The 12,183-nt window shown below is 45.6% G+C and overlaps 1 protein-coding gene across 2 annotated transcripts in view; it reads left to right on the top strand.

Moving 5' to 3' along the window:
• Window positions 1-12,183, top strand: part of ATP1B3 (ATPase Na+/K+ transporting subunit beta 3) — a 60,759-nt gene extending 48,576 nt beyond the window's left edge. For both annotated transcript variants that reach the window (XM_005303263.4, XM_065556934.1), the window contains 2 exons: window positions 6,777-6,863; window positions 11,119-12,183. In XM_005303263.4, coding sequence (XP_005303320.1) covers window positions 6,777-6,863; window positions 11,119-11,289 — 258 coding nt within the window. In that variant the 3' untranslated portion in view covers window positions 11,290-12,183. The remainder of the gene's footprint in view (window positions 1-6,776; window positions 6,864-11,118) is intronic.

Raw genomic sequence — 12,183 nt, 5'->3', positions numbered from 1 at the left:
AAGCATGCGCACGCCCCGGCATGAGCATCAAGACCAACCCATCGGATCTCCAACATCTTGGCACCAGTCCTGCGACCGATCAGAACGGGGTCACAGGTCACCCGTCTGTCGGCACCCATCACCAAGACTCGAATCGGGGAGATTCTATTGAGGACTGGCCCGCTCCAACCCCCGGTCCTGCTCTAGATCCCGATACAGGTCAAGCAGAGTGAGGCGTAGATCATCGGTCTATTGACACAGATCCACCGAACCCCAAAGATCCCTGGGGTCCCGCGGGAGGAACTAGTCCTGATGGGACAGGTTGGCATCGATGCACAGCGGCCAGCACCATAGTGAGGAGGGCTGCCAGGCCAGCCAGTCACGGTCACTCCACAGCATCCGTTCCGCTTATGACTATGGCAAACCTCCTCCTCCCTGCCACCCATCTCAAAAAGGGCTGAGTGCAAATATTTTGTGCCAGCTAAAGGCCATGAGTATCTCTATACTCACCCGGCCCCAAACTCCCTCGTAGTTGAGGCCGTTAACCAGAGGGAGAGGCGGGGTCAACCCAGGGCTGCACCCAAGAATAAAGACTCGAAGAGACTGGATCTGTTTTGGCGAAAAATTTGTCTTCAAGCCTTCAGTTGAGAATGGCGAACTACCAAGCCCTCCTTGGCTGCTATGACTACAGTCTGCGGCAGTCTATGGCCAAATTCGAGGTCTCGCTGCCCAAAGGGTCCAAGAAGGAATTCTAGGCAATCCTTGAAGAGGGCACGGCTGCAGCGAGAGTGGCCCTCCACGCAGCTTCGAATGCAGCAGACTCCCCGGCTCGCACCATTTCCTCGGCCATCTCCATCCTGTCTGCTCCTTTCTGGTCTGTCAACGGAGGCTCAGCAATTGATGCAGGACCTCCCCTTCGACAGCCAGGTCCTATTTGCAGAGCAGATGGACACTAAACTGCATGGCCTTAAGGAATCCCGCACTACCCTGAAAACTTGGGGGCTGTACGTTCTAGGTCCAGCTCATAAGTGGGTCAAACCGCAGCAATCTCAGGGCCAAGGGAGTCAACCCCGCCAGGAGCCCCTCCCCAAGAAGAGTAGGGGCTACAAGTGCTACCCAAGCCACCCCCTCCTCTGTCCAGCGTTTTGAGGTTGCGCATACCAGACTCTACCTCAGATCCATCTGTCCTGCTGTTTTCAACTACCTTTACTTCTACCTCCCCGCACCCTGCTTCCCCATCCCTCTTTAGGGACCCTTCTCACAAGAGACTTCTTGCGCAGGAGGTAAAGGGGTTGCTGTATTTGGGTGCTGTGGAAGAAGTGCCTCTCAAGTACAGGAACAAGGGGTTCTATTCCCGGTATGTCTTAATCCCAAAGGCCCAGGGCGGTCTGCGGCCCATCCTGGAAACTACATCCTGGACCTGAGGGACCTCATCAAGTATATAAAAAAGCTAAAGTTCCGCATGGTCTCCAGTCCAGAGATCACCTGTACCCGGTCGTTGCCATTCCTCTGATGGTACTCACTGCAATGGTGGACCGATGGACATGCCCCTCCCACATCACTCCATCAATTTGGTATCGGACACCTTGGACTTTGGCTGGGGCGCACACCTCAGCGACCTCCAGACCCGGGGTATGTGCTCCCTGGAGGAGATGACATTATACATAAGCATCAAAGAGCTCAGGGAAGTCCGCTTGGCATGCAGAGTCTTCCTACCTCACCTGTCGGGCAAGGTGGTAAGAGTCCTGATGGACAACACGGCCCTGATGATCTACATCAGCAGGCAAGGGGGAGCACATTGGTTGACTCTCTGCCAAGAGGCACTGCGTCTCTGGGACTTCTGCATCAGCCATGAAATCCATCTGGAAGCTTGTCACCTCCCTGGCGTCAAGAACACGCTAGCAGATCACCTCAGCAGGGACTTCTCTCACCACGAGTGGTCGCTCCACTTGGAGGTAGCCTGCATGATCTTCCAGAGGTGGGGAACTCCCCAAGTGGACCTGTTCGCCACTAGGCTAAACAGAAAATGCCACCGGTTTTGTTCATGGCAAGGCCTGGGCAAGGACTCTTTCTCTGATGCCTTCCTCCTGTTGTGGTCAGGGAACTTGATGTACGCATTCCCTCCGATTCCTCTCATCAGCAGGGTCCTGGCAAAGATCAAGAGAAACAAAGTACAGGTTATCTTGATCGCCCTGGCGTGACCACGCCAGCACTGGTTCGGTACGCTCATGAACCTGGCAGCGGCTCCTCCCTGGCCCCTGCACAACTGACTGGACCTGCTGTCACAGGACTATATGGTCAGCTCCTGCACCCCAACCTCATGTCCCTCCACCTCGTGGCATGGCTGCTGCGCGGCTGAACCTGGAGGAGCGGACCTGCTCGGATGAGGTCCAACAGGTTCTCCCGGGAAGCAGGAAGCCCTCAACCAGACTGACTTACTGGGCCAAGTGGATGAGGTTTTCCCGCTGGGCGTCCGAGTGGCATCTCTCCCTCGCGCTCTTCTGTACAATCTATCTTAAACTACCTGCTTCATCTGAGGAACCATGGGCTGGCACACTCTTCCATTAGAGTGCATCTCGTGGCATCTCCACGTAAACATTCCAATACACCTCCGAGAGGGTCATCCTGTCCTTAGTTCCGATTTTAATTAATTGTCCTTAGGGGTGCCAGCCTTTACCTCAGGGTCGTCAATCTGCCTTTCATTATGGATGCGCGTTGATGATTCTTTGATGGCCTTTAAGTCTCTTCACTCCTTCTTTGACTCTGGCTATAACAGTGGCCTTCACACCTTATCTTTTCCTGATGTATACATTCCTCATTCACACAAACAGATTGAGAATACAAACAGTAGTATTTTATATTGAGCAAAAAGGCATTGCAAATTAGACCTTGCTAAGTTTTACAATCAAAAACCAAGACAATTTACATTCAGACCCAGGCCTTCAATGTTCCTCTAATCTACTTAACATAGGCACAATAGAGAATCCTGTCTCTTACTTACTAAAACCTTAAAACAAAGAAATGTATATTTAACTAGAATGCCTATATTGTAATACATATAGGAAACCATAGTAGACATTATAACTTATCCTAAAACAAAAGGGTGACCATAATCAGTCATAAGGATTGTTCTGGTCTGTCATTCCTTTCTGCTATTCAAAAAGGGTGGCTGACAGGATGAAATCAAATCATACAGTAACTCTCATAGTACATTATAAAATCCAGCTCCTACACCTTGGCTTTTTACTTAAACGTACCCAGCCTTTCCAAAAATCGACTCAACTCTTCATCGCTACAGCGGATAGGATGAAAGGTCACCCGGTGTCCTCGCAGAGGATTTCTAATTGGATCACCTAGTGCATAAGGACCTGTTACGACCTGGTAGGGGTTCCGCTGCTGCCGCCGATTGTCAGAGCTCACTCAATGAGAGTGCAGCCATCTTCGGCAACCTTTCTGGCATACACCTCTGTATAGGACATCTGTAGAGCTGCAACGTGGTCCTCTGTTCACATGTTTACTTCTCATTAGGGCTATCACTCAGCAGGCCAGATACAACGCTGGGTTCGGCAGAGCTGTGTTGCAATCTACACATCCATGAACTCCTACCCCCCTCCAGGGATACTGCTTTGGAGTCACCTAATATGGAATGGACATGAGCAAGCACTTGAAGAAAAGACAGTTATCTTTTCTGTAACTGGTGTTCTGAGAGATGTGTTGCTCATGTCCATTCCACAACCCACCCTCCTTCCTCACTGTCGCAGTTTCCGGCAAGAAGGGACTGAGGGTGGGGGGAGCAGCCCGCCGCCACCCCATTCATGCCAGGCGGGCGTCACTCCAGAAGGCACCAGAGCTGGTCCTCTACAGATATTGCTAAAGGAAAAACTTCTGGCACTGGTGCATGTGGCGAGCGCACGCACCTAACATGGAATGGATGTGAGCAACACATCTCGAAAAACACCAGTTACGGAAAAGGTAATGGTCTTTTGCTTCCAATTCCTGGAAAGTGGCAAGCTTTGGAATTGAAGGACTTAGGAAGTAGTTTGTGGGATAGATTGGCAGACTCTCCAGACACAAGTCTGGCAACCTGGACTCAATCTGCATTCACACTGTGAAATGCCTGGACTTTGACCTGCTTCATAGTAGGACTCGGGCTGTGCACCCCTCCCCTGCTCCCAATCAGGGTGCAAGGGTTTTCTGACCTGAGTAGACTGATTTTGTGTTTGACTGGGAGGGGGCTTTGAGTTCAAACTTGAGTCAGAGCCAAGGCTTAGTGTTCAGCATACATATTCTCCTAGCCAGAGATGTCAACTATCCCTAATTTTCAGTAATCGTCCTGATTTTTAGGTCCAACATACAGCAAGTAGGGCCATGGTCACAGTGGGCATTGTTTTCTACTGCTTCGATGGTACATTCAAAGACTGCAGTGAGAGTCCGTTAGGAGGCAAACTGTGGTGATTTTGAATGGATTGGGGCACTGCTGGGTTCAACGCCCAAGCCAAAGGCTGCATGTTGCACTCTAACTGCCCCCATGTGCTCTAGGTACCTGGAGCACGCCAGTAATGGCCATGCAGAACAGTTAGCGTGCAGTCGGCAACCTGTGGTTTGGGCAGTGAATCCAGCACCCCAAATTTCACTGATTATTGCTGTGGCTTGACTCTATCAGACTCTCACTGCACAGTCTCCTGGGGAAAAGCAGGAGCAGGCAGTGATGGTGGCAGTGGAGGAGAGAGGGAACATGACTGAGGAGGAAGAGGAGGCAGATCATCCTGGGAAGGAAGTCCAGGCCCCGAATTGGTAATGATAATTAAGGACCCTAGGTGGCATAGAAGGGCTGCTTTCCTAGGGCTGATCTTCCCCTTCTCTGTGTTTGAAAGTAAAGGTCGGGGGTGCAATGGAGGCAGGGGGCTGGCCCTCCCCTTGACCATATACACACAGACTGGTGAGGGCAGGGGTGGAAGTCCACGCAGTGTCCCTAATTCCTTCCTAACTTTTTTCATAATCTCCTCTCAAAGTCTCAGAGCAAGGTTGGCGTCTCTGCACACTAGTCCCTACTGCATTAGCCATGGGTAAGGCTGGAGTCTTTCACAGAGGTCACGGAAGTCATGGATTCTGTGATTTTCCGGGGCCTCCATGACTTCCGCAGCGGCTGGTGCAGCTGACCCCAGGACCCCCATAGCAGCTGGGGCAGCTCTGGGACCAGCTGCACCGGCCACTGCGCCGACAGCCCCAGACAACTGGTCCCAGGCACTGCCCTGAAGCAGCAGTGGAACCCCAGGCTGCCCTTGCCCGGAGGAGCAGCAGCAGTGGTGGGGCACCGGGCCGCCCTCCTGGCCCAGAGTAGCAGCAGCGGAGCCCAAGGCTGCCCCACTCAGCGGGTAAGATGTAGTCACGAGTATTTTTAGTAAAAGTCACAGACAGGTCACTGGCCGTGAGTTTTTGGTTATTGTCTGTGACTTTTACTAAAAATACCTGTGACTAAATCGTAACCTTATCCATGGGACATTTCCTGATTTTTTTTGCAGCCCATGTATGTTTAACTCTACATAATCACTACACTAGAATTCCATTGTTTGTAGGGAAATTTAGCTTTGGCAGATTTGATCCAAAAGCCAAAGCTGAGTGGATGAGGCTTGGGTCTGCCATTTTAGAGATGTGGATTCTGTTCCTAGCTCTTCCAGAAGTGACCTTGTGCAGCCTGTTATCTTATTGCAAAATGGGGGATATGAGGCCTTGGTTAATAAAAGCTTGTGAATAACCTGAAATAATAACAGCCGTTGGCAGAAGAAGAGGCTTCAATTTTTGATATTCTGGCTTCCTGGCCAGTACATCTCGTAACCTATTTTGTGTGTATCTCTCCATCACCATGCTAACCTGTCCCAGGGACAGCTCACAGCATAGTTTGTAGGTGTCCCATTCACTTGCTCTAAGAGTCAAAAACAAAATGCAGGAGCTTTTTAAGTAATGGAGTTTGGTCTTGGTGTGAAATCTCAATAGAAGGCAGTTCAGCGATAAAGAGCAGTATCCATATGCATTTCATGTTTGTCACTGTCTGCTCACAAAAACGTGTTGTAAAAAAGTTGACATCTTAAACAATGGGTTTTGGTTTTGGTTTTTCGGGTAGCCTTTATCCCAAGAACCTCTTTGTCAAATTACCTCACTCTTCACCAGAAACTCAACCCTTAGCCATGAACTGGTGTGCCGATTTTTCCAATGGGACCTAAATGTGGAATTTAGGGAGGTTTGAAAACTGGGCTTTAAACAAAAATCTAGCTGCAACCTTAAATATGAATTTGCTATTGCTTCTTCACAATAAACATTTTCTAACTTGCCTGTGGATATTTGGAAATTCAGCTGCTCTGTCTAACCTTTTCCTTAAAGAGTATAAATTGAAGTTTTCATTGTAGAGATGTATGTTTGGTTTTTTGAATGATGGTGGGCGGAAAATAAAACTTGGGGCTATTCTGGCTTAATTTCTACTTTACTAAATAAATATTAGTATTAATTTTATCTAGATTAAAAATGGAAGGTTGCAGCATGTATAAGCTAAAATCTGTTTTGTGAAATACAATTGGTGGTAGAAGGTTATTAATATATTAATTGTTTAACAAGTACAAGTCTATGTGTATGAGTCTTTTAGTTTGGCAAAGATTGTTCATTCTGTTGAAATTATTCTGATACAGCAGTACTCATATTTTTGTAGGGTTCTTGCATTTCATCATTAGAACATTGTAATTTTCTTTTACCTCTTAATTTTTGTTAAAACAGGAATTAACTTTCAATTTTATCTTCAACCATAGGAAGAAGGCAAGGTTCAGATAACTTATTTTCCTGATGGGGGAACGATTGATTTAATGTATTTTCCATACTATGGAAAAAATTTACACGTAAGTATGTTTTAATGACAGTCATGTGTTTTGTAAATTTTGAGGGGCATTTTTAGGATAGGTCTGTGATGGTTACTGCATTGTTCAGACTTGAAATATCCAACAAAATACACACATGAAATATTACTTACGCAGGTATTTCAGAGTACTTGATAAGATCTGTGCTTCATCTGCCCATACACAGGAAAATAGATTGGGCTTTGCTGTCTTCTTACTGAAGAAAATAAGACTGAGTTCACACTAACATGATTTCAGTAGTTTTGCTGTAAAAAGTCAATTTTCCTTCAAGTGATATGTTCACTACTTACATTTTATTAGGGCTCCTCAAATGAAAATAGAGGTGGCTAGATCAGATAGGCCTGTTTATCTTAATAGTTAGAAACCAGTCATTGACATGATTAGTACACACACCAGATAGTTGCATGATTATTATTAAAAAAGTTTAACTAACAGTTTTTTGCCCTTATCAGAAGTCTAGACTGTTACACTATTGTTTTTCGAATAATTGGTTCTGCACACTCCCCCTTCCCGCCCCCCGTGTTGTTGGTGTCACTCTTCATGTCCTTCATGCTTTATATCCTTTGAAGCATTGTGGGGTAGCTTTCTAGGCTTCCCCAGAATTTGCTAATATAAATACTGTTAGCATGCTAAATGCGTATAGACCAGGGGTCTCAAACACGCGGCCCGCCAAGCTCCCCACGCCCCCTCCCCACACGGAGTTATTTCCTGCAGGTGCGGGGTGAGGGGTGCAAGCTCTGGGAAGGAGTTTGGGTGCAGGAGGGGGCTCCAGGCTGGGGCAGAGTGTTGGGGTGCAGGAGGGGGTACAGGGTGCTGGCTCTGGGAGGGGGGACAGGGCAGGGGGTTGGGATGCAGGAGGGGGTATGGGGTGCTAGCTCTGGAAGGGGCTCAGGGCTGGGGGTTGGGATGCGGCCTTCCTCCTGGTGGCACTTAGACGGCTCTCGGTCGGTGGCAGGTGCAGCGAGATTAAGGCAGGCTCCCTGCCTATCCTGGCCCCACGCAGTTCCCAGAAGGGGCCAATGTGCCCCTGCAGCTCCTGGGGGGTGGGGAGGGTGGAGGGAGGGCACGTGGCTCTGTGGACTGCCCCTCTCTGCAAGCACCATTCCCATAGCTCCCAGTTCCTGGCCAATGGGAGCTTCAGGGGCTGGTGCTTGCAACTAGGAGCAGCGCGCAGAGGGAGACCCCTGTCCCCCGCCCACGGAGCCCTGCTGTCCGCTTCCGGGAGTGGCATGGGACCAGGGCAGGCAGGGAGCCTGCCTTAGCAGCAGCCCCGCTGCACCAAGAGAGATTGCAATCGACTGGGAGATTCTCTAGGATTGACCAGTCGGTCGCGATTGACCGGTTGGTGACCACTGCTCTATACCTAAGGTAAGGTATGGTAGTGGAGGAGTGTACTGGGGTAAGGCAGAGTTCAATACCATTCCTGGCCTATTCAGCCTAGCTGAGTAAGGAACACTCTCCCAGTACTGTATTTTCTTGAGCAAGTACTCCCTGTTGTAACAAGAGTTTTGGTTGCAGGGACATCTTGCTGTCTCTTGGGGGTGGGATTAGATTCATCCAGAGAATCTTTAGTTCTGTGAGGATGACCCAGCGTCATCTTTCCATTCTGACAAGGTTTATAATTTAGATTGAGGAAGAGTTGTCTCATGGTTTAGAAGGGACTGGACAGGACTTGATCACAGATTTGGGTTCGCTTATCAGCTGTGACACAGGCTTTCTGTATGACCTTGTGCCTCAGTTTCCCATCTGTAAAATGGTTATTATATTTATTTACTGCGCAAGAATGTTGTGAGGGTAAATTCATTTTTTGGTGTTGATACTATGATGATGAGAGCTATATAAGTATTTATATATTCTGTTTGGGAGTCCAGAATGGCCACCTCTTTGCCACCTCCCTCCCCCAATGCAATCTACACTGCCGAGTCTGTGTGGTGGGTCAGCCTCTGATGCCAACACTGAGCAAAAGGCCCTCTGAGATCATCCTGCTTGCTTCTAGGGCATCACAGAGGACTGTCTCATCTGACCACCTTTTGGAAGTTTTGAATACTTTTCAGAAGACAGGCTTGAAGAGGAGCCTGTCTGAACCCTTGAAGGAATTACTTTCTGTTCTCCTGAGCACTTAGTAATTATCCTAATTGTTGCCCCCTCACTAATGAATTTTGAGGAATTGTTAGCTTGTATAGCTGCAGTCTTAGATTTCCAACTGATCTCTGTCCAAGAAAAATCTCAGGTTGTAATATTGGAGCCACAAAAGCTTAGCACATCTACGTCTCCTGTCAAAGGCCTGATTTGAACTAGCGAAGAACCCTTAGATAACCCCTACTTTGATTCTAGCATCTTCTATTACAAGTATTTGGATATTTTTACCCAACTTACTAGTTTGCCAGTTTTCTTCTCTCAATCACATTACCAGGAAAAAGCTAATCTACATAGCTAAGATATAAAGAAGACCGGGGGGAGGAGGTGCTACTGAAAACCGATACTTTCTTAACAGAAAAAAAAATCTATTAAGGAGTCCACTAGATTATAGTTAATGGGAAAAATCTAGGAGTCAGGCTTCATCCTTTAAGTGAATAACATTTTATATCAAGAAGTGTTTTGATCTAGGGTTTATTTCCCAAAGGTCTCAGGGTTCACTTCACTAGAGCCAGTACAATCTCCCACAGCTTGTCTTAGACTTCACTGAAGCAGATCTCTTCCGAGCTGCTACCCTGAAGTTTTGTACCTTTACACAGCACTATTCCCTAAATTTAGCTTCAAAATTTGGTGCTCAAATCGGTAACGTTATCTTCAGACCTACCACTTCTTAAGCTTCAAGGAATGTGATACCCACCCACCCTCTTTAATGGTCTGATTTTAAGTGTCTCAAGTTGAGCACCTAAAAATTGAGGCACCCAGAATCACTAGCCACTTTTGAAAATAATGGCCTAAATAGATAAATAAGAGTTCTTAGATTACAGCATACTTGTGAAATATAGATTTAGTTGCTGTTAGTAAATTTATATTTTACTAGGTCTTGAAATGCCATCTGTAACAAATATAAAGGATCCTTTAAAAAGTGATGCCTTGCTTAAATTGGACTTTGAATCTAGAATTCAGTTGAACAAGCTTTTGATATAACTTTCGATATAACTTTCCTTCCTATATTTTAAGTTTTGACAACAGGAATTAGTTCAAGGACTATAATTGCTCCACTGAATAATAGAGATCATCATATAATTAAGGGCAACATCCTCAGGAGAGGAATCCTACCAGAAACTATCACACTGATATTAAACTTTATAAAAGGTGGTTGCAAAAATTCCAAAGAAGCTAGTTCAGTCCCTCAAGTCAAAATTTAGGAAAGTCAGAAATCCTTAGCCTCAGCGTGGATGCTACTTAAGTATACCATAGAAAAGTCATGGAATGTGTGCATGTACATAAACAAAGATGGAAACAGAAAGGCAAGTAAAAATGATTAAATAACAAGGTCCCTTTTGAAGTGAAGAGGTATCTGTAAGAAAATGGAAGTTCAACGCAAGTTAAGTGAACGGAAAAGAGCATAAATTATGGCAGATTTTTTCATAACCTTTTACTTTTTACAAGCATAATATAGGCTTGGATTTTCCAAAAAAAATGGAGAATTAGACAGCCAAATCCCATTGACTTTCAATGGAAGTTGCATTCAAACTTTCTTGAGCACCTTGAAAATCCTGTCTATAACTGTTAATTTATGCTGAATTTTTCAGTTGAGACAAATGCTGTGCAGAATTTTAACTCCTGATTAACTCCTACACAAATAATTTTAACTGAGTTAGGGTACATCTATATCTCAAATTAAGGGGTAATTGTAGCATGAATAGACAGACCTGCACTAGCTTTAATTGAACTAGCATGGCTGAAAATAGTAGCAAAGACACAGCAGCACGGGCACAGCACTAGCTAGGAACAAGAGTCTGTAGCAGGTTTGTACTGGTATGGCCAGCCTGTGCCGCAGCCCATGCTGCCATGTCTTCGCTGCTGTTAGCCGCGCTAGCTGGACTAAAGCTAGCATGTGTGCGCCTACCTGCACTACAATATCACCGTCATTTGCAGTGTAGGTATACCCTTAGATGGGACTCTGTAAAATTGGGGGGTTTGTTTGCATTTTTCTAGTCCAGTAAACAATAGATGAAGTGAATCTGCAATCTTAATTGTTTTTATTCAGAAAAGTTTACTGTGGTATCTGAAATAATTTCCCCCTCTCTCTATTTACTAGGCTGACTATCTACAGCCGCTAGTGGCTGTTCAACTAGCAATTAACTCCAGCAGTACCAAAGAAGATGTAACAATTGAGTGTAAGATTATGGGATCTCCCAATTTAAGAAACGAAGATGACCGTGACAAGTTTCTTGGACGAATTTCCTTCAAAGTTCAGATGTCTGAATAGCATGAGTCAATCTCCACAAAGTAAACCTTATGTTGTCTGGTTTTTTATTTTATATCAGCTGGACGTGCCATTCCAGGATATAAGACCACCTGGGATGATGTGGCACATGGCGTTCAGGGTAGCATAATAGTGTGCTTCCAAATCATATTTAAAATCCCTCAAAATAACTGCCTGTCAAGCTTCTGCCTGCCCCACTGGACCAGTGTACAGACCATAGATGTGATATTAGGGACCTGTAAATAGTTGATTCCAAACATGTAATAATGGTGGTCTTTGTCTGTTCTAAAATGTGGTTTTATCCCCAAGTGACTGTCTCAAACATAATGTGCTGTGCTATGTAAATACTGTATTGATTTAACACTGGTTTGACTGTCATATCTCAACACTGATACAGTTTTAGGGATCAAATGTTAAGAATAAATGGTACCTGACCAACATAGTTATTTTTTAAAAAAACAAACAAAAAAACAACTCTGCAAGAATTGAGTGTGTGGAGACGCCTTAAGTCCTGTACTGGGTTGGGAGGACTAAATAAAGTGGATTTTAAAAGTGTTGGTATGGATTTTTGAAATTATTTAAGTGCTGAACTAGTCTGTTTTTGTGCTTGTCACTGTGCAGGTATGTGTAAACATGTAATATTTAGTATTTTAGTTGAGAAATTGAATCTCATTGTATTGTTAATTGCTTGCAGTATGTGGAACCCAAATAAAACACATACAATGTAATTTAAAAACTTTAGTTGAGAAATATCATCTGAAACAGTTTCTTTGAAATGTTAATGGTTTCGAGTCCTGGTAACAATTGTACTACAGAGTTTGCTTGAAAGAAATGGCCTCACTATTCTGTGAGTCGCCTTTTGTTTTTCAATAAAATCAAAATTCCTAAAATGAAAAA

Source organism: Chrysemys picta, chromosome 9, assembly GCF_011386835.1.
Source record: "Chrysemys picta bellii isolate R12L10 chromosome 9, ASM1138683v2, whole genome shotgun sequence".
Taxonomy (NCBI): domain Eukaryota; kingdom Metazoa; phylum Chordata; order Testudines; family Emydidae; genus Chrysemys; species Chrysemys picta.
Note: the sequence above shows the minus strand (reverse complement) of the source record. Positions and strands in the feature narration are given on the sequence as shown.